This window comes from Herpailurus yagouaroundi, unplaced genomic scaffold (assembly GCF_014898765.1).
Source record: "Herpailurus yagouaroundi ecotype Mexico unplaced genomic scaffold, PumYag 216, whole genome shotgun sequence".
NCBI classification, from domain to species: Eukaryota; Metazoa; Chordata; class Mammalia; order Carnivora; family Felidae; genus Herpailurus; species Herpailurus yagouaroundi.
Window position 1 is genome coordinate 8,931,198 of NW_024412447.1, and position 26,845 is coordinate 8,958,042.

Here is a 26,845-nt window from a genome sequence, read left to right on the forward strand (position 1 = left end):
GACTCCGGGATGCGCTCCTGCAGCGTCCCCTCTGCACGTGCCCACCCCCACTCTGGCCTCAGGCAGCCCTCTGTCTGGGACAGGACTTTTAGGTCACCTGTTTGCCCTTCTGTCTGGTCTGGAGACCACAAAGGCGGGGAAGGGTCTGATTCCACAGGCTTGGCACAAAGGCGGCCTGTGACCCTCTCTGATATCATCATGATATTGGGGCGCCTGGGTGGTTCAGTCAGTTGAGCACCCGACTCTCGATTTCGGCTCAGGTCACGATCCGGGGTTCATGGAATCGAGTTGCGCATCGAGCTCTGCGCTGAGCATGGAGTCTGCTTAAAATTCTCTTTTTCTCCCTCCGCCCCTCCCATTCTCACACTTGCTCTCTCTCAAACTAATGTGTGTATTTATTTAATTATCTTTGTTCCTGATTCCCAGCACTGAGCTCCTAAGAGTCTTAGAAGTTTTTGAATGTTAGGGGAGACAAGAAGGTCCTTTGTTTTCAGACAAGCTTCTTTCAACCACACCTGAGCCCATGCTAATGAGGTGACTCTTGGGGGGGCCCTGGGTGGCTTCGGGATGGGGCTGGTCACCAGAGGCACCAGCCATGCGCTTAGATGGTTGGAACTTCCAGCCCCACCCCCACCCCGCGACAACCGCTGGCGAGGATCGAGGGGCTGCAAGTTGAGCCAGTGATTGAATCAACCATGCCTCCGTGATGGAGCCTCCAGAAAGACCCTAGTCGATGGGGTTCAGAGAGCTTCTTCTTCTTCTTCTTAACATTTATTTATGTTTGAGAGAAAGGGAGAGACAGAGCACGTGCAGGGGAGGGGCAGAGAGGAGGGAGAGCCAGAATTCAAAGCAGGATCCAGGCTCTGAGCTGTCAGCACAGAGCCCGACGCGGGGCTTGAACTCATGAACCACAAGATCATGACCTGAGCCAGAGTTGGACGCTTAACGGACTGAGCCACCCAGGCGCCCCTGTTCGGAGAGCTTCCGGGTTGGTAAACATGCTGGGAGAGTGGGGCACCCAGAGAGGGCATGCAAACCTCGCACCCCTCCCCCCATACCTCACGCTAGGCGGCTCTTCTATTTTGCTCTTCAGTTGTAGCCTTTATGACAATCCCGGAATAGCAAGTAAACAGTTTTCCTGAGTTCCGTGAGCCGGTCTAACAAATCAGCCAATCCGTGGATGGGGTCACAGGAGTCCCTGAGTTGTAGCCCAGTTGGAGAGAAATGTGGGTATCCCTGAACTCAGTACTTGTCAGCAGTGTCTGAAGCTGGAGGGGGCAGTCTTATGGGGCTGAGCCCTTTACCCGTCTATACTAACTTCAGGGAGTTAGTGTCAGAATGGAATTAAATCATAGTACACCCGGGCGCCTGGGTGACTCCGTCGGTTGAGCATCTGACTTCGGTTCAGGTCATGACGTCACAGTTCGCGCGTTTGAGCCCTGCTGTCGGTATAGAGCCTGCTTTGGAGCCTCTGTCTCCTTCTCTCTCTGCCCCTCCCCCGCTCTCTCTCTCTCTCTCTCTCTCTCTCTCAAAAATAAATAAACATTTAAGAAAAATAAATCATAGTAGAGAACAGAGAATTGGTTGGTGTCAGAAGTGCTGTGAGTAAAACAGATCACAGGAGTCCTCTGTTACCCATTTTTGGTCCTTCTCTGTCCCGCTCTGGTCCCAAGAGGGTGGCACATGGACCACATCACCCAGAGCCCCCTGCCCCGTTGTTTCTGGTTAGGTGTGGTCACGAGACACCAGCGCGAGGTCAGAAGGCAGGAGAAAGAGGGGTATTTACTCACCGGCTCCCTCTAGTGGTTGCGTCCTTCTATCTCCAGCCCCTCCTGGGCAGACCTGCACCCACGACTCCCTCTCACTGGCCCTGGAGATACCACTCCCCTCTTGTCAGCCCTTGAGGTACGGGAGTGATTATGTCCCCGTCATAAACACTGGGTCCGGGCCCTCTCCTGTTGGCTCCCTTAGCACGCTGACCACACCTTTGTAAACGCTCTCAATTGCCCTGCCAGACAGCATGCCATCTGTTTCCTGCCAGGCCTCACCATACAGGGCGTCGGTTTGTGCAGTAAGGGCCTTAGTCACCCAGTTCAACCCTCCCTTTTTACAAAAAGGGAAACTGAGGACCAGAGAGGGTAAGGGACGTGTCCAGGGTCACCCAGGCGCAGAGTTGGAGCTCATGGCTGCTCTGAAAAGGCTCTGGAGAGGTCAAGGCTGACCTAGGCAGGGGGCGGAAGCCTGTTTAACCCCCTTCCCACCCTCACCCCTCCCAGCCTGGAACGGGATGTGTCTGCACTGGCTATTAAATCAGGGCCATTTGCCCCTCCCAGAGACAGGCACCTGGGAACCCAGCCAGCGCCCTCCTTCCCTGCCCCCTGCCCCAAGGGGCATGTGGCAAGGGCCGCCCCTCGCCTCCCTGCCATCCCTCACCCCATCCTCAAGCCACCCAATCCTGCCCGCCCACCAGCCCCTAGTTGCTTCCAGGCCTTTGCATAGGCTGCTGCCTCGACCTGTGCCCCCTTCCCGTGTCACCTGGCACAGCACTGCTCCTTTTCCAAGGACACACCTGCCCAGCAAGCCTCTTGTGAAGCCTCATCTGGATCTGGCACCTGCATCCCCTCTAGTCCTCGAAGTGCTGGTGTCCCTCTACTCCCCCCCCCGCCCGGGGCGCGCCCCCCCCCCAGCACAGGGCAACTTGAGGGCAGAACCCTGCTCGGGTCATCTCCCGCCCGGCCCGGAGTGGGGCTGATGACAACAAATGCTGGGCGCCCTGGCCTAGGTTTGGGGCCAGAGCCAGCTCTGGACTGAGCCCAGGCTTCCCTAGGAGCCCTAGGGCCACATGCACTTTCTTCCCCCGATGCCCAGAGTGAGCACAGGGCGGGGTGTGAGGCTTAGAGGCCCTGAGCCCTCCAGCCGGGAGGCCAGGTCAGCTGGAGAGGGGGCCACCGGAAGGACACTGGGGGCTGGGACACCCAGGGCCAGACATGCAGGACAGGGTGAACACATTCATCTCATTGGTGGAGAGTAACCCGGGCCCGGTGAGGCCAGTGTAATCACCCTTGTTTTCCAGATAGGGACACAGAGGCCAGACGAGAGGCTGACCGGGACCCAGATGGCTCAGCTGGCCTGGGACCCTGGGCCTCACCTCCGGTGCTATATTTTCCTAAGAGCCCCCACTCCCACCCTGCTCAGGAGAGCTGGGGACAGGGGTCCAGGGAGACTCCCCAGGTGAACAACAACACAGATGTGCAGGGCTGCTGGGGACATTTATTTCTGACAGGGACAGGCCTAATTTTGGGCTAAGGACACTCTCCCCTCACCCTCACTTGGAAACACTCTCTTCCAGGGCTCCAGAAGCTTCCGGGCATGCTCCCAGCCCGGGATCTGCAGCCTGGACCAGGGAGGAGGCCAAGGGGCAGGTGCGGACCCCTCATGAGGCCCCCACGGCGGGGGGGTCAGTCACGTGGTGGGTGTTGTATCTTCTCACGCAAGTCGACTGCTCTGGGCCCGAAATGGGAGCGCTCCTGCAAGTGTCATGACTTTGGGGAGGGGAGAGAAGAAGTACTACAGCTACTGCCCATGGCTTGGAGCTCGAGGCATAGGAGCATTGGGGAAACTGAGGCTCCACTGGCCGGGCTGGATTAACCTAAGGGAACCGGGCTATCCCTCTAAACCTCACAAATCCAGCTGTGCCCTCCCAGCCCCCACACTCTCCTCTACTCCCCGTGCCCCAGGGTCTGCCCTGTCTCCCCTCATCAAGAGCCGCCACTGGCTCCCTCTGGCCTTCAGGACACAGCCCTTTTCCTCAGCTGGGAGTCATGACCCCCGCCCCCCACCCTTTGCTTGGCTGCCAGAAACCCTCCTGCCCCAGACCCTCGCCCCTCCCTCCTAGAACTGTTCCCCCCTTCCCCAAATCCCACCCAGAGACCAGGTTTCCCCTTTTCTCTAGGAAGCCCTGTGGGCACCCCTGTCCGCCAGGCCCCAGCATGCGAGTTCTGACTGAAGTTTTGAGGCAAAGCTCAGCGCTTCAGCTGAAAGCAATTCTCCGCCTCGGTGTCTCCCATCTGGAGTGTCTGCGGTGAGCCCCCTACTCGCAATTCCAGCTGTTGCCGCCAGGGGGCGAGGGGTGCCGCTCAGAGAGCGAGGACACGCCCACACCGGCAATTGGTCGGCAGAAAGGGACAAAGGAGGGAGGGGTTCATGCATACACACACACACACACACACACACACACACACACACACGCACACGCACACGCACACGAACACACACTCACAAGCCCTACTGGCTTCTGGGTAGAGAGGACGAGGAGGATAAGAGGTGGTCTGGGTCAGAGACCCCACCCTTCCCAGGGGGCCCAGACCCTGGCCACTTACCAGGTGTAGATAAGCAGAGCAGGGAGGGCAGTGAAAAGGACAGCCAGCAAGACCGACAAAATGGCAATGATGACCACGGTGCCCGCGCTTTGGGGTCCTGGGACAGCCTGTAGTGCCTTGGCTGAGAGGTGTGAGGGGGTCCCCCAGGCAGGTGGGGGGTTGGGGGGAAGAGAAGAGAGTTCTGACCCAGAAGGGGGACTTGGAACAGCCTCCAGACCAACTATCCCTGCCCCAGCTGGGGGAGGGGCACCTGCAGACAGCAGGATGGTAACGGTGGCTCTGATGGGGGGCTGGTCCATTCTCCCCAGCCCAGCCTGACCTCAGGAGCCCCCCAGGCCCCAGCCCCCCAGCCCCAGTGTTTGACCTGCTCGTTTGGCCCCGTACCTTGCTGCAGGCGGGTCTCGCTGGACCATTCTGTCTCAGCCACAGGTCCCCTGTCACTCATCACCAGGAACTTCACTCTGAGAAGGAGACCCAGGATTGGGGGTGGGGGTCCCCGGAACCTGAAACCCTCTGGCCCCGGCACCTGTCTGACCTCTTGACTCCCGGGTACTGGGAGGTTGGGGAATTGGGGACTGGGCCTGAAAGCCAGCCTTAGAACCCACCAGAAGGGGTTCCAATTCCAGCTGTGTAGCCTTGGGTGCATCCCTCACCCTCTCTGGGCCTCAACATCCTCACTTAGGAAATGTGTGTGGAATGCACTAGCTCCCCAGCACCCCACATCAGTGAATCAAGCCCTGAGTGAGGGGAGACAGGGCTGGGGACAGTTTGTGGATGGGAAAACACCCGCAGGGGTGAGATGGCCCATGGGGGGAGGGGCTCAAATGGGGGGCCCTCTGCCCAAGAAAGAAGGGAGAATTCACCAAGGCGTCCCTGGTCCCTGCCCCCTGCCCACCCCCACCCCCCCGCCCCCCAGCAGAAACCCAGGCACTCAGCTCGGAGCTGCCCCAGGCTCAGGTTTGGGCACAGGCAGGAGCTCACCGATAGGGGCCCGGGCCCGGCAGGGGGTGGTTACAGCCTCTGGTCTTAGGGGAGCAGCGGGTATCATTGCCAACGCGTAGGACCCGGAGCTGGTTGCCAGGCTGGTTGCCCGGGTAGAGCAACCGGTTGGCCATCAGCGTGAGATAGTAGCCCCTCTGGCTGAAGTCAGCCGGGACTGGGATGTCCTCCACCCTCTGTGGGGCAGCGAAGTTCTGGGTGGCTGAGGGTAGCCGCAGGTCAGATGGTGGGGGCCGCGAGGGCAGGGCCCCACCCCATCCCACCTGGCCAGACAGCCCTCACGCCTCATCCCCTGCAGACCAGCCTCCCCTCCCCCCACAGCCGCTGCTCCGCCCAGGCCTCCTGCCCATTTCACAGAGGGAACACCCAGGCCTGCCCCTGCAGCACCCACCGTTGCTGTGGGCCACCACCAGCCAGATGGTGTCCAAGTCGGAGATGTTGAGGCGACCGAACTGGCCCCTTGGCTGCTCCAGCGTGAAGGTAGACTGGGTGAGTGTCCCTGCCAGGGTGGGGCTGGAGAGCTGGGGCACGTAGCTGATGCGCTCTGGGGCGGGTGGGGGGGGGGGGGGACAGACAGAAGGGCTCAACAGGACAACCAAGCCCCCACAGCCCAGTCTGAAGTGGGAGTCATGGTCCTGGAAGCCCCAGTCTGAAGGGGGAGGCACAGACTTGATCTGGGGACCCCAATCTGAGGGAGGAGTGGAGGCTCTTCCTGGAAGCTCCAGTCAGGCATTAATCAGGAGGGTCTGCCCGTGGGGCATGGGCCGGTGACTGAGTCCGGCCCTGCCTCCTGCCTTGCTCGCCTACTAGGGGTAGGAACTGTGGGAGGTCAGGAGGGAGGCCCTGCCCGACCTGAGTCACTGGGGTCTCCGCGGTGGGCAGGGCCTGGGGAAGGCATAGAGACACAGGAGACCCCTTCCCCCGCCGCATACACAATTCTGAAGATGTCTTAGGCCTTGTTGGGGCGAGACTCAGATTTAAGGGAGCCTGAGCCTGAGCCCAAACCTTCGACGGGACTCTTGACAGTGACCTTGAGCTCCGGCACTCTCTGGGCCTCAGTTTACCTGCCTCTCAAGTCCCTCAGCTCCACCCAGATGGTCCAGGTTGGTTTGCTTGAGAAGAGGAATGAGCGGTTTGGAGGGCTGGGAGGGGGTGACACAGGAAGGTCCCCAGCAAGACCCCAGGCCCAGACGTGCCCCTCCCGGAGGTGCCCTGGCTGAGAGCACGGGACGTCCTCTCTTCCTGGCCCAGGGCTGCGCCACCTGCCAGCCCACCCCGGGCACCTGGCCCTCTGGATCTTGTGCCCTAACCCCCCACCCCCACCCTCCTGCTTCAGCCTCACTGGGGAAGGGTGGGGACAGGAAAGGACAAGAACCCTGGGCCCCCATGTCAGAGATGGGGGCGCGACGGACTCAGGACCCAGGACAAGTAATGTGGCCACGTCCAGCCTTGCTGCCCAGAAGGCTCCCGAGGACAGTGCCCCTTCTCTCTGCAGTCCCCAGTCCTGGAGGGCAGCAGAAAGGGGAGGCTGGCTTTCACGCAAGTCTCCAGAGCCCTCTCCCTCTTTTCGTTCAGTTCCCCTCAGCAGGATTCATGTCCATCCCATTTGGATCCTGAGGTTCAGGACTAGACTCTTCCTTCCTCAGAGCCCCCGCTCCTGTCTCCGAGGCCCAGTGCACACTGCGTACAGCAGGTACTTAATGTCCACTTAATGAGGGAGGAGTGGAGCAGCCAAGATGGGGCGCTGCATCTCTAAGCCCCTCTAGTGTAAGAGCCCACAGTGACCAGTGGCTGCAGCCCCCCGGGAGAGCTTCCTTCCTTCCGGGAGTTGCCCTTGCAGACTTGTTTAAACCCTCCTCAGGGGCAGAAGGAGGGGAGGTGGTTGCTGAGAACAGGATGGGAGCTCAGGAGGCATGGGGATGAGAACCCTAAAGAGAGGGAGGAAGCATTGCTCACTCCCTTGTCTTGGGTGTGGGGACAGGTGTCTGTCTGTGACCCCTTTGGTGGGCCATCTCCCCTGACCCACCCAGGACCCAGTCCCCAGACTTGGGGCTTGGGAAGCAGCTGGGGAGGTGGGGTCTGTCCTCCTGAAGCCAGAGGCACGGTGCCCCGTCCCCCTTCACTCACCCAGGCCTGTCCCCTGCTGGAGGCAGGTCAACAGCAGCCACAGTGGCACCGGCAGCCGATACTGTCCCCCACCGAGCCCCATGGCCAGGCCAAGTGTCTGACCGTCCGTCTGTCTGCAGCGTCCCAGAGCTTCCGCTGTGCGGTCTGCCGGGGGACTGGAGAGCTTGCCTCCAGGTACCTCCTGAAGCTCCTCCCAGGTGCCCCCTCTTCCCAAACAACTGGTCGGACAGGTTTGGGGGCAGAATCCACTGGCCCTACGGATTTGGCATCCCAGGGAGGGGTCTGAAGAGAACAATCAGGCACCGCTGCCTGGACAAGCCCGTGGATGCTCCCACCCCCCACTCCAGGAGGCCCTGGCCAGGGAGGGGCCAAGGAAGGCGGTGGTAGCTCCGGGGTCCCCATGGCCCCCGTGACAGTCCTGCCTACCTGGCACCTGGGGCCCCCCACAGTCACCCTGTGCTGAAGGGAGTTACCCTCACTTTCTAGTCGGAAGGAGCATGGAGCCGAAGGGGCTTGTCCAAGATCACCGGCCGGGTGGGGCACAGCCTGGATTAGCCGGTCACACCCAAAGGCAAGTTTAGGGCACTCCCTGCTGTCCCCCTGCAGCCTGGGCCCTGGAGGGGGGAGCTCCCCGACATCGCCCTGCCTCCTCTCCTTATCCAGCTGCATCCGGCCGGAGCCACCCTCCTAAAACTCAGACTCCTTCGGGGACAAGGAAACAACTTTTAGAAAACAACTTTTAAAAAAATTATAAATATTCTCTGGTTATTATGATGCATTTACATGCTATTTGATTGCCAGCCCACGTACACTATTCCCCCCCCCCAAAAGGACTTAAACTGTGCCAACTGTTTATGACAGTGACCTCCAAAAGGGGTAAATACTCCTGCCAACTATGGAACTGCCTGGTAGGCTTTTCGTGACCAACTCTTTACCGGGACATGTTGGCAGAGAGTTTCAGATTTTTCAAGATTGGAAATCACTGTATTTCCTTCATGATTGACTCGGCCCCAAGGGAACTGGGGGCCGAAGCCAGAACAAAAGCTCAGGGAAATCACCGGATTCTACTCCTGAAATCATTAGTGCTGTGTGCTAACTAACTTGGATGCGAATTTAAAAGTAAGTAAGTAAATAAATAAATGGGGGAAACCCCCCCCCCCCAAAAAAAAAACAACAAAGCTCAGGGAAGGGAAATGAGGTCAGGGGGAGTCTGGGGGTGTGCGTGGGGGGAGCCTCCTCCGGGAGGACCCTGCTACCTTGCAGTACCCAGAAGCCTCCTGTCCTACCTACCTCAGGGGCCAGTACTATTAGACATGTGCTCTGGTCGGGCTTGGTGCCCCCCCAAATGCTCCCCTAACACACTCTCCCCCTGGCACACGTCTCCATTTCCCAATCACTGTAATGTCATGCGCTGTCACCTCAAGGGCATCCTTGCACACACCTGTGCCCTGCTCCTGCTGACAGCCCGTGGAGGCGGGCACTGGCCCTCCCGTACCCGCGGGGTGTGGAGGGGAGAAGGGTGGGGGCCAACCAGAGGGTCTGGGCTTTCTTTAACTCCCCAGCTTTTTTTTTTTTTTCTAAGAGAGAGAGAGCGAGTGGAAGGGAGATAGGCAGAGGGAGAGAGAGAGAATCTTAAGCAGGCGCCACGCCCAGCACAGAATCCGACGAGGGGATCCATCCCATGACCCTGGGATCGTGACCTGAGCGGAAATTAAGAGTCAGACGCTCAACCGGCTGAGCCCTCCGGGCGCCCCTCCCCAGCTCTTTATTATAGAAATGGTCACACCTTTAGGACAGTTGAAAATATATAGTACAGTGAATGCCCATTCATAGAGCCTCCACCTGCATTCACAACTGTGAGCGTTTGGCTGTATTTGCCCTCCACCTTCTCCCTACCAGATATACGAGTATATATACGCTATGTTACTCTCTATGTACCTCTGTACCTTTACATACTTATTGTGTATATAATATATATACTTATATATAATAAGTTCTCTCTTCCTTTTTTTTTTTTTTTTGAGAGAAAGAGAGAGAGAGTGTGCAAGTATGAGCAGGGGAGGGGCAGAGGGAGAGAGAATCTCAAGCAGGCTCCATGTCCTGCGCAGAGCCCAATGTGGGGCTCGAGCCCATGACTCCGGGATCATGACCTGAGCCGAAATCAAGAGTCAGATGCTTAACTGACTGAGCCACCCAGATGCCCCTTCTCTCTCTCTCTCTCTCTTTTTGTTTTTTATGAAGCTCTATGCTCATGGGGCTTGAACTCATGACCCTGAGATCAGGACTTGCACGTTCCCACCCAGTGAGTCAGTTAAGTGCCCCAACATGTTTTCATATATTACGTACTTTTATACAATACATATTAATAAATATACGTATTTACTTTTTTTCTCCTCTACCTTTGGAAGGCGTTGAGAGCGAACATCACAACAGGTGGAGAGCTCGCTTCTTTCTGAAGACACGTTCCTGCTCATCGACTCATCTCCACAGCTCCTCTAGAAGTGAGTAGGGCAGGCATTATGACTAATCTCATTACACAGACGAGAAAACAGAGCCCAACCTTCCTGCAGTGGCCTCTCGAGCTGGAGATCGGCCCCAGGTTGGTCATACTCAGGACTCTCTCCCTGTGGATCTGTGTGGCATTGGGGGCCAGCGGGAACACTGATGTTTCCCGTCTCAGTTCGTGGCCCACGCTGATTACTGCTCTGCACAAGGCCCTGAGTTTACTTTTGTATTTTCCCTCTTTGTGCCTGCGTCCCTCTGTCTCCTGCCCCCACCCCCAGGACCCCCACTGTCCTCGGTTTGCTGTGTGTCCAGGATCACTTACCTGTGTCTGCCGTGAGATATACTGTGGTCCGGTACCTGGCATGAGGCCCCTAAAGGGGTATCTTTGTTCCCTCAAAGTGCGCCACAGTAGTAAAGACAAAAATAGTGTTTTTGTTTTTCATAACAAGCCCCTTTCTTTAAAAAAATAATTTATTTTACTTATTTTGACAGAGAGAGAGAGAGAGAGAGAGAGCACAGCAGGGGCAGAGGGAGAGGGAGAGAGAGAATCCCAAGTAGGCTCTGCACTGTCAGCACAGAGCCCGATGTGAGGTTTGAACTCATGAACTGTGAGATCATGACCTAAACCGAAATCAAGAGTAGGACGCTTAACCCACTGAGCTACCCAGGCACCCCAATAACAAGCCCCTTTCCACCTGAGTTTATGTTAATGAGGTGACATTTGGAAGGCCCCTAGATAACCCCAGGATGGGCACTGGTGGCCAAGGACACCAGCACGAAGAGAGGATTGGAATTTTCTGCCCCAACCCCCTACTTCCCCAGTGGCCAGTGGCTTAATCAATTATTCCTACATCAAGCCTCCATAAAAACCCCAAAACTGAAAAATACTGAAAAAAAAATCAGTCCTTTCCCTTTGTTGTCATGTACCACAGACATAGGCAATTCTCAGTGTCCCCTCTCAGCTTGACCCAGGACAAGCTCCCATAATGTACCAGCGGTATCCACACCCACAGCCCACTTGGGGTGCCGTTGGCTTAGTTTGTCCTGCCAAGGACAAGGTACGAGGGCTCCTCCCCAGACTCACCGGCCTCCAGGGGTTCTCCCCAGTCCTGCAAGATTCATCGTGGGGCTGCTGCAGGTGACAGGCTCAGCCAGGCTGGGGGATGCTCTCTGATGTTGGTTGGTGAGCTGATGGCCGGCCCCCACTCGGGCACAACTGGATATCACCAGGGGAAGCAGCTCCCAGCAGTGTGTCACTATGTGGCAGAAATGATGATAGTGACAAGGAGGACTGGGGCAGATCCAAGGCCAGAGACACCACCTCCACCCACTGCCATTTTTCTAGCCTGGGTCAGCCCTGGGACTTTGGCACAAGCTCAAGGAGGGAAGAAAAGCCACACAAAGTGATCACTATGGGACCCACAGCCCCAGAGAGTGGACACCAGGAAGCAGAGTTGCTATGATTCAGAAAACAAAGAAGTCTGATGCATCCTATATCTCAAAGGTTACAGACATTCATGCCTGACTCGTGTGTGTGTGTGTGTGTGTGTGTGTGTGTGTGTGTGTGTGTGTTCAGGTCAGCTCCTGGACTTCCTGATTCATTTCTTGGACCAATCTTCTTTTTTTTTAAATTATTTTTTATTAAATTAAAAAAAAAATGTTTATTTATTGAGACAGACATTGCGTGAGCGTGGCAGGGGTTGAGAGAGGAAGACACAGAATCTGAAGTAGATTCTAGGCTCTGAACTGTCAGCACAGAGCCTGATGCAAGGCTTGAACTCGTGAACCGCAGGATCACGACCTGAGCTGAAGTCGGACACTTAACTGAGCCACCCAGGCGCCCCTCTTGGACCAATCTTCTATTTGGGTATCAGTATCAGGCCATTTTAGTCTTTGTAACTTTGCCTTACGTTCTACTCGACCACAGTACTAACTGGCTGTACCGTTATTTGACGAATGCTTCTTCTCTTCGTTAACAGTGACTCCTGGAGTGCAGTGATTGGGTCTGTTTGGTTCCCCCACTGTGTCCCCATTGCTGAGCCCAGGGTCCAGCACAATATCTATGCTCAGTAATTATTTTGACTGCTAATATGGCCACCTCCCTGTTCCATGGATCTGGCCAGGTGGCCAGCGGTTACCATCTTGTTTTACAGCATCAGTCTGACAACTAGAATGTTGTGGCTTCTGGGTAGAGGCCAGCTTCTCTGTTGGATCCCCTCTTCCTGGTCCAGATGTCCCCAGCTCCAGTGAGTCCCTGTGTGAAGGGAAGGGGCCCACGATGCCCAGAGGGACTGGGTGGGGCCCATGCCAAGCCCCAGGGAATAGTCTATTCCCAAGGACCTACCTTGCCTTGTACCTTTGGGGTGACTCATGTGATGAGGTGTGGCTTCCACCCGCCCCCAAACACAGGGCCACCAGAGAAATGCTCCCAAAGGCCCACCCCAGCCCCATGTCCCCAGGCAGGGCCCCAGCTCCATGGCAACCATCACAGCCTGTCCCGAGGAGAGGCTCGGGCACCTCCAGGGGCAGCCTGGGACTTTGTGCAGGGAGGGGAAGTACAGGTGACCCAGTCCCTTCCCCCTGCACCAGCTTAGCCTAGGGGCCACTCACCAAATGCTGACAGAGACCCAGCGGTGCTAATCCCAAGGGGGACAGACGCCCACGGTTCATTGAGCCCACCGTGATCCTTAATCTTTCCACGGCACAGTGATCCAGCCCCTTCCAGTTCTGCTGGTTCATCCCTCGAGACAGGCAGCTCACCACTTCCCTGGTCTAGTGATAGCATCGGACACCTGGAATCATAAAGCAGAAAGCTCTTTCAATAGGGGGGTGCCTCCTTTGAGTGAAATTGCACAACTTTGGGGCCAAGAGGCAAGCAAGCCTGGCTCACTCTTGATCCACCGAAGCCTGGGGTAGGTGGGCTTACATCTCCCCCCATGGGACACAGGGCCGCTGGAGGTCAGGAAACTGAGGCCTTTTTACTTTCTATGTCCAGTGCAGCTGCCACACTGTTTATTGAAGGGTTACTGTGTGCCAGGACCCCTGCGGGCACAGGTCATGGGCAGAAGCTCTAGAGGAGAAGTGTGGGTTGGGAAAAGAGTGGGTACTTTATTTTTATTTTATTAAAATCTTTTTTTAAATGTTTATATTTGAGAGAGACAGAGACAGAGTGTGAGAAGCGGAGGGGTGGAGGGAGAGAGAAACAGAGAGAGAGAGAGAGAGAGAGAGAGAGAGAGAGAGAGAGAGAATCTGAAGCAGGCTCCAGGCTCTGAGCTGTCAGCACTGAGCCCAACGCAGGGCTCAAACTCACAAACCGTGAGATCGTGACCTGAGCCAGAATCAAGAGCCAGACACTCAACTGACTGAGCCACCCAGGCGCTCCAGGGTGGGTAATTTATTCACTGATCCCCCCAATAGGCCGTCAGAGAGCCCAGCAGCTCTGCCCACAGAGGACCCCACTTGAAGAGGCACCCGGAGATGTCTGATGAGCTGAGCCCCCTCAGCCCCCAAACCCTCCCGCCCACCCCTCCTCACCCCAGCCCATGGCACCCTCTACCCTGGGGGCTCTCCCACTGCCCCAGCCCCATGGAGTTGGGGCTCAGACAAGGACAGGGTTCCAGTCACAGGGATCGGAGGGCAAAGTTGAGCCTGGAGATTCCATTAAAAACATGCGGTGGAGGGGCTTTGGGCCACCTCCACTGGGTGGGGAGGGGAGCAGAGGGACCAGGGCTGGGGACCAGGAGGGAGAGGCCAGGATGACTAATGAGGCATTCCTCTCTGTCCCTCCGGGAGAAAAGTCACGGAGAAGAGTGGTTGTCAAGGGCAACACATTCTTTTCCTGTGGGTAACTCTAGCTTGTGTCATCCACAGGGAGTGGGGTTTGGGGAGGCCAGGACTGGAGGGTCTGAGCCGGGAAGCTTGGAGGTCTTCGCTCATTTTACAGAGGGAAACTGAGGCCAGGGGAGGAGGGCGGGGTTGCCTGGTGGGGCAAACGAGGTATAAAGGAGAATGCCAGGCTCCCGTCTCGTTCCTGGGGCTCTCTCTCAGGAGTCAGGGGTGTCCAGGCTAGGACAGGTGCGGGGGATGGTAGGGGAGGACGAGGACACGGCTGTAGTGGCCTCTGGCTTCTGTATGGGGAGGGAAGGGGAAGGCCACCCAGAGAGCTGGGTCAGGGGTTGTGAGCAGATCCTGGCCTACACCCATCCAAGTCCATTGTGAAGGCCTCGGCCTGCCTAGTGCACCCCCCAAGCCCCGTCCTACTTCCGAGCCTCTATGCACAAAAGCCTCTGCTCACCTGTTGGCTGGACGTTAAACGTCTCCCCCTGACCCCTACTCCTTGCGCTCCAGCTCCGTGACTACTCCTGCCCACTCTGCTGTAATGGTGGGTGGATTAGCCTACTCGGCGGCCACAGCAAAAAGCCACAGATCAGGGTGCTTAAGCATCATCAAAAAACAAAACAAAACAAAAAAAAAAACAAGCATCATCAGGGTGCCTGGCTGGCTCAGTCATTAGAACACGCGATTCTTGGGGCTTTGGGTGGCTCAGTTAAGCATCCGACTTCGGCTCCAGTCATGATCTTGTGGTCTGTGAGTTCGAGCCCAGCGTCGGGCTCTGTGCTGACAGCTCGGAGCCTGGAGCCTGCTTCAGATTCCGTGTCTCCCTCTCTCTCTGCCCCTTCCCTGCTTGCACTCTGTCTCTGTCTCTCTCAAAAATAAATAGACATTAAAAAAGAAAAAAAAAAAAGTAACATGTGATTCTTGATCTGGGGGTCTCGTGATGTCAAGCCGCATAGAGCCTACTTAAAAACAAAAACAAAAACCAAGCATCTATTTTGTCACAGTTCTGGAGGCTGGAAGTCAAGATCAAGTCCACTGGTTGGTTTCTTCTGAGACCTCTGTCCTTGGCGGGCGGACGGCTGTCCTCTGGTCACGTGGTCTTTGCTCTGCGCTGCATCCCTGGTGACTGCTTGTCCTAATCTTTTATAAAGACACCAGTCAGACTGGATTGCACCCCACCCTAAAGGCCTTACTTGATTACCTCTTTAACTGAATTCCATCTTAAAGACCCCATCTCCAGATACCCTACATTCCGAGGCACTAAGGGTTAGGGCTTCAACATGCGAATTTTGAGAGACACAATTCCATCCCACCCACAATTCCCCTGTGGGTGGGACACTCTCTAAGGACAGGGACGGGATCTGAGGCCTCTGTAAGGACCGGAGGGTCTCTGGGCCGGGCCAGGCCGGGCCGGGCCGGGCCCCAGGTGTGTTGTCCTACCCCGAAGTGGGTGCCCGGCAACGGCCCCCTCTTCCCGCTCCCCTTGGAGGAGCGGGTGGGGGGAGGCAGGCCGCAGAGTGAGGGGTGAGGGCTGTGTCCCTATGCTTCTGTTTCATGGGGACCCCCGCCCAAGAACATGGTGCCTTCCGCCTCAGGCCAGGCATCTTCCAGGGCTGCTGGGGGCAGGGACAGAGAGGGCTCCAGGGAGCCAGTGGGCTGGGCTGCCGGGGGTCAGCTGCCCAGCCGCGTGGCCAGGAGCTGGCTGTGCCCGGTCTGTGCTCCAGGCCTTCCTCCGGACAGCGGGGAGGGACGAGCCCCCAAAGCTTTCTTGTGTCCCCATCCTGGGGAGGGGGGAGGGGTCTCTGGGGCGGTGGCAAAGAAAGGTCAAAGTAACAGCTCTTCCTCTGGAATAACAAAAGGTATCTCAGAGAAAAATAGAAAAAGTCATTAATTGAACATCTACACATCAGACCCCTTGAACCATCGCATCTCCCTGCCCCTCACAGCAGCCCTGGGTGACGAGAATGACTGACCCATTGTACAGACGTGAACACTAAGGCTCGCAGGCGAGGTGTAACAAGTCCAAGGGCTCGACCCTGGAGAGGTCCTTGCTCTTCCCCACACTGGCCCTGGGGGTCTTCCTAGAAGGCAGACAGTCACAGAGCCCGGCAAAGCTCTGAATTTAGTGAAACTGGGCCCGGCCACCTTCTGGAGGGATAGATGGCTGCCATTCTGACTGTCTAGCTCCTGCCACACCCTTCTTATGGCTGGGACATTGCCTTCCTGCTACGTGCACTCCCAGAGCCAGCACTGGCCACAGGACGTCTTCGTGAGAATCACACAAAGGTGTCCCTTCTCAAGGACGCGGCCCCTCACCCACAGCAGGTACGACACTGCACAGGCCCACTTCTGCTGGGGGCTTGAGTCTGCGCTCCTACTGTAGCTGCAGGAGAGTGTGACTTTCCAGCCTCCCATGCAGCTAGGGTGCCCACCAGTCATGCACCCACACCAGACAAAGAAGTGACCGCCATGCCCAGCTTCCAGAGGCAACCAGGCCAGAAGCTCGCATGGTGGGACCCAAGGAATGCAGCTTTGTTCTGCACTGGGATTCCTGATGTGGTCTCCAGCCCTGGCTCTCAGAGCTCCAGGGGCTTCCTAAGCTCTTCTAGAACATTCCTTCCCCACCGGGCTCACCAAAGTTGGTTCCTTGTTCCAGTTGCTTCCTAGTCCCAGTGTTCCACTGTTTGCGGCTGAGAGCACACTGGGGTGGGGGTTCCCGGGCCCTGTGGAGCCTGAGCCCCGCCGCCGACCGTTTCCTGGGTGTGTGAGAGAGACTCCATTTCTGGGCAGAATGCAGTTCTGCCCAGTTAAAATCGATTAAGAAGTGATTCAGCCAAATGAGAGGAGCAGTGAGTGACAGAACCCATGACAGACAAACATCAGGACTCCTGTTTTCTTTTCCCCAAAAAATGACACCAGTCACAAAGGACCATGTTTCTAGGAAATGTTCAGGAAGTAGACAAGCGGTTGCCAGGGACGAAGAGAGGCTACTGCCTCATGGGCACAGGGTGTCTTTTAGGATGATTACAATATTCTGAAGTTGGAAGTACTGATGATGAGTGGACAGGTCTACGAATATGCCAGAATTCAGCAAACTGAACACTGTAAGTAGGTATATCGCATGGTATTTGAATTCTATCTCAATGAAGCTGATTATTTTTTTGAGTTTATTTATGTATTCCGAGAGAGAGAAAGAGAGAGAGAGAGAGGGCAGGGGAGGGGCGGAGAGGGAATCCCAAGCAGACTTCATGCTGTCAGCACAGAGCCCGACGTGGGGCTCACACTCACAAACCGGGAGATCATGACCTGAGCCGAAATCAAGAATCTGACACTTAACCGACTGAGCCACCCAGGTGCCCCTGAAGCTGATATTTTTTTTTAAAAAAGAACGTGAACATATCTTTGCCTTTTATAAGGCAGTCAGTCAACAAATGTTCATTAAGCACCCACGGGGAGTCAGGCACTGTGTTAGTTCCAGGGGCACCTTGGTGAGCAAATCAGACATGGTCCCTGCCCTCCTGGAGTTCACAGTTTAGTGGGAGAGATGCAAAAGTCACCCTTTTTAATGTCTAACTACAAAATGGAAAACGTGCTGAGAAGAGAAAGAAGAGGGCTCCAGGAGAGCTGAAGGGTCAGAAAGGGCTTCCCTGCAGAAGCCACACTGGAGCTGATGAATGATCTAGAGGAGCGAGGTGGAGAAATGTCTTACACTGAGGTGGGAAAGCAAGTGCAAAGGCCCTGTGGCAGCAGGGCTAACCAGGGACCTGTGTGGCCAGAACACAGGGAATAAGGGATGGATCAATGGGGCCTCAAAACTGAGATGGTGAATCTAGACTCTGGTCTTGCAGCAGGAAGTGACTGCAAGTTGGGAGCAAAGGTGAACACCATCAGGTTCACAATCTGGTCCCTCTGGATACTGAGAGGAGGAGGGCTGTGGGGGTCAGGAACGCTGCTAGAGGCAGGAGGGGGCTGGCTGGGGGTTGCAGGGACAACGGGCAGGAATAGGTGGTTCAGAGGCACAGACGAAGTGAACCCAGGGGGTGCGAGAGAGTGCTCAGTGCCCCCCCCCCCCCGCTTGGTTTCCACCTGCTGTCATCCTGATCCTTTCGATTTCTGGTCTGATGAGTCATCTGAGAGTCATCACTCCCACAACTGCTGCTGTTTTTTTCTTTTTAACAATGAACTTGTTTTTTGCCACTGAGCCATTACCTTACACGCCAACGGATTTGGAGGCCCTCCGTCAAATATAGCCCTGGGGAAAAACTTTAAACGCTATTTAAGAAAAGATGCACCATCACATGGCTGTCACTACAGGCTCTACTCAAGGCTGTCACGATCTGGCCCGTGCAGAGCTGGGGTCCGGCTGGTAACCCTCTGGAGCGTGACTCTGGGGCAGAATGCCCCGACATGCTTCCTCAGGGCCTGTGCTGGCCATGACCAATCCTGCCGCCCTTTCTCCAAGTGGCTTCTGCGACACCCTGGCGTGCTGGTCACCACAGCCCTGGGCCAGAACACCCCCAGTCTGGCGGAGTCACAGGGTGGCCTCCCCCTGACCCAGGACAGGCTCGTAAAATATTAACGACTTGTTACCGTTCTTCTGAATGCACCCATCTGCTAAGATGGTGTCCCCAGAACCCCCTTTTCCAGAAGTCTGCTCTGAAGCAAGCTGGGGGACGGAACCACTTTCAGAACATAAAGCGCCTCCATTTTCCAGTCACACACCCCACTCCACCCCCATCAGAAACCCGAGCATGGCCTCTCCTGGGGCATCTCTCTCATCTATGAAGTCCCAGTTCCTTGGGTCACCTCCCGAATATTCTGGAATCCACCTCCTCCTCTCCAACTCCCTTTGTCTGCCCTGGTTCAGGCCTGGTTCCATTTGCCTGGAAGACCAGGCCAGTCCCCCTTGCTCTGGCCTCCTGTCTCCTAGTCCCTGCTGCCAGCCCCCCGGGGCACCATTTGTGCCATTGAGGGGAGACTGTTCACTGGTCTCCCTGACTCTCTTGCTCTCTCTTTCTCCCTCCCTCCCCTCCTACTTGACTCACTTCCATGTGCCCCTAAAGACTCCTCTCAGAAGTCACCCTTGGGAAGCCCCCTTGACCTCGGGTGGGGTCACCCCCCCCCCCCCACTCCCGCAGCCACGCTTCACCTACTGTGCTGTAGTGTCTGTTTTGGGCCCGTCTTCACAGTCAAGCCCTACATGGTCGGATGGGGCAAGCACAGCTCCTCACAGGGCTCCGGGGTGCCCTGCACACACACAGGGGACATCGCTGGGGCTGTACCTGGGATCAGCACAGGTTCCGGCACTAAGAATAAGCCACAAGAGGGCCCTGGGACACACAGGAGCTCAGGGCAATTCTTGCTGCTGCCTGATCTTCCGGCCCTGAGCTGGTTCGTTCATGTTTTCACTCAGCCAACACCAGCGGAACCCTTTCCCTCCTCGCCATACCCGAGCTGGGTGTCTGGGCCCAGAGGGCCTCTCCATCTGGTGCTGGAGCCAGGCCTGGACAGGACAGCACGAGACAGGCGCTGTTGGACACAGCTGGTGAGGGTGCGAGGCACTTGGAACGCTTAGAGGCCAAGAGGGACCTAGGTTCCACAGCAGCAGCATTTCAAAAGCGGCTGCCCAAAGCGGCTGGCTCCCATGGCCAGATGTCACCCAGGACACAGGAGCCTGAGCTCCTGACTGCATTTGAATCGGCTTCTGCCTGCACCTGGAGGTATTACGGCCGAAGGGGCTGCAAGTAGGATGGAGGATAAACCACTAGGGACCAGGGCTTCATGGGTTTTGAAAGCAAAACCTCCCTGAAGTGTTTGCCTGGGAGACAGTACTGCTAAATCCGCGGAAGCTGCATTAGCGGTGGCCTCTTGGCCCTGAAATGCAAGGATGAGTTTCCCTGGGGCCCATTAGGAGATGGGGCACCTCGAAAATGCAGTGAGGGCTGTGCGTCAAAAGGACAGGCTCGGGGCAGACCCCAGGGTGGAAGGGGTGAAACGGGGCTGGGCCCCGGGCGCAGATGCCCCTTTCCCCACACCAGCGCGGGCACCGCTAGGGGGACGGAGACCGCGTTTATTCACCTCTGAGGAGGGCGGGTACACATGGGTCACGGCCGGGCGCCGTGCAGGGGCGCTGGCACGGCGGCCTGCATGCTGGGAGCCGCGGTCCCACCGGATAAGATGGGAGATGCCCGGGGACAAGAGGGGCGTGGTGGTGGTGGGAGGGGCGGCAGTGGGCAGAGCGTGGAGGACAAGTCGCCCAGCCTCAGTTTCTCCATCTAGAAAATGGTGGCGGTTGTGTAGACTGGACGGCCCTCAAGCGAGTGCGTGACTGCTCATCCCTCTGGCTTGACCCAGATGAGGTGTGGAGCCCTGACCTCCAGAAAGTGGCGACGGCTCCTCAGCATCAGGTCACCGCTGGAACCTGCCAGTCAATTGCCTCAGGTGGGTCTGTGAATACGAGTGCGCGTGCGCGGGGCCGGACGGCTGCGGCGCACTGGCGCCACCGTGTGGCCAAAGCTGGACCCACCGGCCCTGCGAGAAGTCGGACGCTAGGGGGAAGTCTAAAGTGTGTACTGCCTGATGGTGGGGGGCTCCGGGGCCTCAGAGAGCCCATTGGGGTGAGCATCTAAGGAGCTTGAACCCGAGGGTATGTGACAATCTGACAGCCCTAACAGTAACAGGTCACATCTGGACACGTGGTCATCTCAGGTCCAGAGTGGTGAGTGAGCTCCCCAAGTTCAGGACCGGTTCCTCCTGAGGCTCCATGTCTAACACTGGCAGTGGCATACAGCAGGTGCTTAATAAATGTTGGTGGAGCGAGAATGAGTAAGCCATCTGTGTGTGCAATAGGGTTGGAAGTGGTGGAATCAGTTCTCAGACGGCCACAATGTGCCTCTACACTCTGAACTTCTGGCCACCCTCAGAAAGTACCCCTGCCCAGGGAACAATGGAGGTGCCTCTGAAGGCTTCACTGCAGCCCCAGCCACTGGAAGGTGGGACAGAGAGACAGAGGGAGGCTCGGACTTCATGCACCCAGTGATGGGCCTGGCCCAGTCCCCTGCACAGGGCAGAGCAAGGCCCCCCACTGGGCCCCTCCTGGAGCCTGGAAGCTTCTGGTCAGTGTGGCCTCTCCACATTACCTCTCACAGAGGTAGGGTTGGAAGTGGGGGCTGCATGCTGGCCTGACCATGACCCTCCCCCCAGACTTGATGCAACTTCAGTTGCCTGGAGAGGGCAGAATGGAAAAGGCAAAGGCAGGGCTGCAGGTGGTGGGACATCGGGCGGGTGGGGAGGTGCAATGGGGGAGGGGCATGTGGGCGCAGGAGCTGGGAATGCGCACTGCGTAGGTGGCCCCCAACTTCCCAGGGCCCCGCCCCAGCCCCTTCCACCAGGCTAGGGGCTGAGGCTGGGGAGGGGGTCCAGGCCAGGCTCATAGCCCACGGGCAGGGTGGCGGCCTCAGTGGGTGGGATGTGGTGGGTCATGTAGCGCTTCCCCTTGAAGGAGCCAATCCGCAGCTGCTCCGGGACTTCCTCCGGCCACCACAGGCTGGAGCTGGATGGGGAGAGGAGAGAGGAGACCAGACTGGGTCCCTGCTGTGGGGAGCCATCTGCCAAGTCAGGGCCTCCTCCCGCAGCCTCTCCCTTTCCTTCCTTCCAGAACCTGCTTCTGGCCCACCTCCTCCAGGTGGTTGCCCTGAATACCCTGGTTTCAGTTCACTGAAGCCTCCTTGGAGAGAAAACACGGCCGGGAGGAGTAAGGCCGGGGCCAAGGACACGCTGAAGGACAGGGCAGAGCGAGGTGGCCCCTTCTCTGAACCTGTCATCAGAGGAGCCTCTGGCCCACCTCCCTGCTGTCCAGGCGAGAGATACTCAGGGCGGAAATTTCCCGCACACCCCTGGAAGGGGAACCGCCAACTCAGCCGCAGTGTTCCTGGAGGGCTTTCAGGTGCTGGGACCAGTGAGAGGGAAGGGGCTCTGGGTGGAAGAGGGGCCCAGGGGGATGTCAGCACTCACAAGCGCACGGTGGACGCAGCCAGGAAGGCCAGGAGCAGGAGGCCGGCCAGAGAGGAGAGGATGGAGGCGATGACAATCATGTCACCGCTTCGCCGCCCTGGCCACGTGTCGATAGAGCCTGGGGCCTTCCCTGCACACAGCGTACGCTCAGAGGCTGCCCCTCCAGCCCAGGGCGGTCACTTCCCCCTCCAGACTCACGCTCAAGGCCTGACTGCCTCGAGTCCCAAGACAGCCCCTTGAGCCCACCCCATTTGTCCAAACCAGCGGGGCATCAGTGCCTTCCCAGGCCCAGACCACCCACCACCACCACTCCAGCCTTTTTTCTTAGTCTCACTTTCTAGGCTGTTCTTGCCAACACGCCCACCCCACTGCACTGCCCACAGTGGGCAGAACTGCAGCCGACCTCAGGACCAACCGGGTGGCCTCCTCGTTTCCTGGAGCGTGGCATTCAAGGCCTTCAGATGACAAGACCCTCCACCCCCAGCCAACACCCAGCCTCTACAGCCAGTCTCCCAGGTGCCCCTCACCCCGGGGCACTGGCCTTCCTACATGCAGTTTCCTCGGCCTGGTCCATCACCAGCCCTTTAGGGCCCCGCTGAGGGAAGTCTCCCAGAACCTGCGGCCCTGACTCTGACCCCAGCCTCTTGGTGCCCTGGCCCTTCTCCACCTGGCAGTGCTTGGCCCAGGGCTGGCTCCCCATTGGAGGGGAAGACTGTTTCTGCCCACAACTGGGCTGGGACCTGGGCACCCGAGGTTGTGTTGATGTGGATGGACACAGCTGGTGTCTCTGCCAGTGAGGCTGACCCAGTGCCTCCTCGCCCCCAGCATGAGGTTCTTTTCGGGGGATGGGCTGGACTTGGAGACTTCCTCCAGGCCCCCAGTCTCATGGCAGCAGGGGGAGGGGCCGGCTGAGCAGGACCACTGGGCAGAGGGTGACTTGTCCACAGGGGGAGACTGGAGCCAGAGCACACCCCCCCCCCCCTACGCTACCTTGGTGGAGAGTAATAGGGTCGGACCACCTGGTCTCGGCCTGGGGTGAGCCGCTGGCGTCCATCAGGAGGAACTTCACCCTGGGGAGAGGAGAAGGAGTGGGGCTCAGAGCCTGAACTGCCCTGGGCCCGGTCACCAAAGCAGCCAAGCCCCAGGCAGTTCTGGGCCGGGCTCTTGTAGGGCCTGTCAGGGCCAGCCATGGCCTGGTCCTGCTCTGAGAACCCCCCCAAGACCTCTCTGGCCACAGTGACCTCTGCCAGCAGCCCCAGTCCACCTGAGCCGTTACTCTCCAGACTCCCCATCAGGTTTAGGGGGACCCCATCACTGTCCCATACAGAGTGCCTCAGGGAGTCAGATGGGGCTGGGGGCCCCGGGCCTCGTAGAGAGCAGCTGGCCAAGTGACATCTAGAAAGCCATAGAAGTCTCCCCAGTAGGGTCAGGCACCCTAAGCAAAAGCCCAGGGAGGAGAGGGGTGTTCAAGAGCCTGGGATCACAAGGAGAGGCAGGCTGAGACCCGAGGGCACCAGAGGCCATGCAGAGGAGCTCAGGTTGTATCTTTGTGCCAGGTGGGGGGCTTGGCAGATATCTGAGCATGGAGGGGCCCAGGCAGGCTGGCGTGGAGGGCAGCCAGCTCTGGTGGCTGCTAGGAACAGGGGCAGGAGGTTAAGATGAGGCTGAGCCAGGAAGTGGGCATGGGGGGAGGTAGGAAGGCGGTTCTGTCAGGGCCGGGCCGGGGAGAGGGCAGAGGGAGGCGGTTAACGGAGGTGCCGGTCCAGCCCACACCAAGCCCCACCTTCCCTGCACCCCATGCTGGTTCTCTCAGCTGGACTTAGTCTCCCTGAGGACACCTGGTCCTGTCCTGTGGCCCAGGCGGCCCTCATCTGGACACCTGCTCTCTCACTCTGGCTCCCCCCCGTGACCCTGACAAGCCCTTGGTGCCCTGTGCCTCTGTTTCTTCACCTGTAAAAGTGAGCAATAGGCTTATTTCCTGTTCCCCTGTCTTGTACCCACTGATTGGGTCTGGACTCAGCCCTGGGCTCAGATTCCTACCAGATCTACCCCGGGGCTCGTGGCTGCAGCCCGGCAGCTCCCCACCCCTGACCCTGGGCCTGAGACCCCACCCTGCCCCCACAAGCCCTGTGGTGCCCACTTCCTCGTGGGCAGGTCTCCTGGAAAGGCCACATTCTGCCTGCCCCCCAGCTTGGATGAGCGTTGCTCCCTGACCCCCCCCCCCCACCAAGACTTGTGAAGGAGAGGAGCCTGCCGCCAGGATGGGACCCTGGGGAGAGGCTAGGGAGGGCAGCCCTGTTCCCCCAGACCCCTTCTCCCCCAGTACAGGCCCTGTCCCAGGGTCCAGGCAGAATGACTCACCTGTAAGGTCCAGGGCTGGGGAGGGGGGTGTTGCAGAAGGGTGGCTCACAGAGGTCAGCAAGGCAGCCAGGGTCATTGCCCACCCGAAGCAGGGGGATGCCCCTGCCGCCCCGCACGGGGTCCTCACAGGGCAGCTGGTCCAGGGACAGGGGCAGCGTCATATAGTGGCCATCAGTCAGCAGCCGTGGGAAGGCTGGGATCTCAGCCAGCGTCTGTGGGTTCCGGAAGTCCCTGGAGGCTGCAGGAGAAAGGGACAGACGGATGGGGCTAGAGGGCATAGCCCCAGGGTGGGTCCGAGGCCTCCCACCCTGGCTGTCCATGCCTTTGGGCCCAGAGGCTCCCTCCAGACACAAATCAGGTCACTTTGTTACCCTCCCGGAGCCCCCCAGGATAAAGCCCCATGCCCAGTCCGCCTCCCTGCAGCTCTCCTCAGCCCCAGACCCGCACCATGACGCACCGTTGCTGAAGGCCACCACCAGCCAGATGGTGTTGGCAACAGCGGCATGCCCATCCAGGACACAGCGTGGCTGCTCCAGGGAGAACGTGGTGGCTGTGACCTTCCCTTCCAGGTCCCAGGCTGTTATCTGCGGCGTGTAGGGGATCAGCTCTGTAGTCACACAGATAAGCATGAGTGTCCTGGGGCCTGCCTTCCCTGGGGCTGCCTTTCCCAGTTGGAGGGGTGGGCTCCCAGGGTCTGTGAATTCATCCCAGGATCCCCACTCACCCAGGCTCATACAGGGCGGGGGCCAGACCAGCGCCCCCATGAGGAGGAGAGACAGCAATGGGCCAGGCTGCCTCTGGGAGAGCCCCATGATGGCTGCCCAAGCCAGGGCTTCTTCCACATCCACAGCCCAGGGCGATCTGGCCACCTCCTGCTGCACCCCCTCCCCCAACACCTTGACCCTGGAGGAGCTGGTTAGTCAGGCTTCCAGGCCGGCCGGCCGAGGGCTGGAAAGACCTGAAAATGTAAATGTACCCCACCCCTCCCACTGGCCCAGCCTACCATGAGGAGGGAGCTAGGCAGGGCTGCAGGGTGGGGCCGGCCAGTGCCAGGCCCCACTGCCGGGAAGGAGGCGGATGCCACCGGCCCCCCCAGATGCCAGCCAGGAGGCCAGAGACTCCCATGTCTGAACAGGGGTCCCACCCAGCCTCCCAGCCCTGGAGAGGACCCAGTCTCTGGAAACATGGGCTCAGGGCCACATGCCTGAGATTCCCACACCCCGGGTGCCAGGAGCCTCCCTCTGGCCTTCCATCCCCACCCAGGGAGTGGGGAACAGAGCAGAGGTCCCGACCTGTCCAGCTCCAGCCCCACCACAGCCCCCCTGGTCCTGCTGCCATCTCTGCGCCCTGCCCTCCCTCCACAAGGCCACATTCTTGTCTGAAGGAAGAATCTGGAGCCAGACGAAGGACCTCTGACAGCTGACAAGCCTCCACTTACTTTACTCCCTTTGGCTCTATTTTTTTTTAATTAAGACATAATTCAAAAGAAGATAGAATTCACACAGTATAAAATTCATCCTTTTAAGGCGTACAGCTCAGTGGGTTTTCACAAGGTTGTGCAAGCATCACCCAGGTCAGCACATTTGCAACACCCCAAGAGGACAGTCTGTACCCATTGAAAGTCACTCCCCATTCCCTGCTCCCCTGGCAACCTCGCACCCACTCTCTGCCTCTACAGACTTGCCTGTGCCGGACATTTCACAGCAACGGAATCACACACGTGGCATCTTGCGTCTGGTTTCTGTCACCTAGCATCCTGTTGTCCAGGTTCGTCCACGCAATAGCACGAGGCGGGAGTTCGTTTTTCTCAGGGCTGCGGAACTTTCATCCCACCGGATGGAAACCAGGCATTTTATTCACCGGCTCCTCCGCTGACACCCATTCCCGCTGTTTGGCTTCAGTAAGTAAGGCTGTCATGCGCGCTCATGCCCAAGTTTTGTGTGGACCTGTTTTCCGTTCTCGGATACACACCTGGGGTGGAATTGCTGAGTCATAGGGTAACTGCTTTTTTTTTTTTTTTTTTTTAATATTTTATTTGTAAGTAATCTCTACCCCTGATGTGGGGCTCGAACTCGCGACCCCGAGATCTAGCGTTGCATGCTTTGCCAACTGGGCGAGCCAAGTGCCACAAGACACTCAAACTTTTAGATGGAAGAAAATGCTGTAATATATAATACACTCAGCTTTAAACCAACACATCATGAAATAGAACTTAATTTTTTTTCTTACGGAGAAAAGGACCTCAAGGAGGCAAAAGTATCCCTGGCCCACTCAGGATGTGCCACCCTCCCCGCCGGGGCCCTGCAGCCCCAGGCCCCAATCACCGCCCCCAGGCAGACAGCAAGCTGGGGTATTTGATGTTCCTAAGAGGGCTGGGAAGAATTAGGACTTCAAGGATGACGTCAAACCAATCCTGGCCCAATTCCAGCCCCAGCTCTACGCCCTACTATGAGCCTGCGACCTGGGGCGGGTCACTGCATCCATGACCGTTTCCTCATCCGTAACAGGGAAGACAGCAGCACCAGCCACATGTGAGTGGCGCTTTACTGCGGGAGTGAATGGGACGATGGGCCTGGCGGAGCTGCTGGACCACACACGGCGAGAACTAGAGTCGGGGATGGGGA

At 57.9% G+C, this 26,845-nt stretch overlaps 2 protein-coding genes across 11 annotated transcripts; both read right to left on the reverse strand.

The window, feature by feature from the left end:
* Window positions 1-3,250: 3,250 nt before the first annotated feature.
* Window positions 3,251-14,546, reverse strand: LOC121017694 (uroplakin-3b-like protein 1). 8 transcript variants are annotated; one of them, XM_040456078.1, is made up of 11 exons: window positions 14,305-14,546; window positions 12,621-12,802; window positions 11,954-12,264; window positions 11,095-11,266; window positions 10,333-10,466; window positions 9,905-10,000; window positions 5,770-5,922; window positions 5,361-5,554; window positions 4,764-4,840; window positions 4,380-4,500; window positions 3,251-3,542 (listed from the first exon to the last, which is right to left on the reverse strand). In XM_040456078.1, the coding sequence occupies exons 5-11, from the start codon at window positions 10,372-10,374 to the stop codon at window positions 3,434-3,436; spliced, it is 792 nt and encodes a 263-aa protein (XP_040312012.1). In that variant the 5' UTR covers window positions 10,375-10,466; window positions 11,095-11,266; window positions 11,954-12,264; window positions 12,621-12,802; window positions 14,305-14,546; the 3' UTR covers window positions 3,251-3,433. The 8 variants fall into 8 exon arrangements, with proteins under 8 accessions (XP_040312012.1, XP_040312008.1, XP_040312007.1 ...); XM_040456074.1 differs by having other exon boundaries at window positions 5,361-5,580; window positions 9,889-10,000; window positions 12,149-12,264; window positions 14,305-14,544; XM_040456073.1 differs by having other exon boundaries at window positions 5,361-5,580; window positions 9,889-10,000; window positions 14,305-14,544.
* A 2,599-nt stretch (window positions 14,547-17,145) lies between these two features.
* On the reverse strand, window positions 17,146-26,184 carry UPK3B (uroplakin 3B). Of its 3 annotated transcripts, none has more exons than XM_040456086.1 (7): window positions 25,906-26,184; window positions 24,679-24,828; window positions 24,222-24,459; window positions 22,851-22,930; window positions 21,861-21,990; window positions 18,997-21,399; window positions 17,146-18,099 (listed from the first exon to the last, which is right to left on the reverse strand). In XM_040456086.1, exons 1-6 carry the CDS (start codon window positions 25,916-25,918, stop codon window positions 21,240-21,242), a joined length of 771 nt encoding a protein of 256 aa, XP_040312020.1. In that variant the 5' UTR covers window positions 25,919-26,184; the 3' UTR covers window positions 17,146-18,099; window positions 18,997-21,239. The 3 variants fall into 3 exon arrangements, with proteins under 3 accessions (XP_040312020.1, XP_040312019.1, XP_040312018.1); XM_040456085.1 differs by lacking the exon at window positions 25,906-26,184 and adding an exon at window positions 24,946-25,168 and having other exon boundaries at window positions 19,001-21,399; XM_040456084.1 differs by lacking the exon at window positions 25,906-26,184 and adding an exon at window positions 24,946-25,168.
* Between the last annotated feature and the right edge of the window lie 661 nt (window positions 26,185-26,845).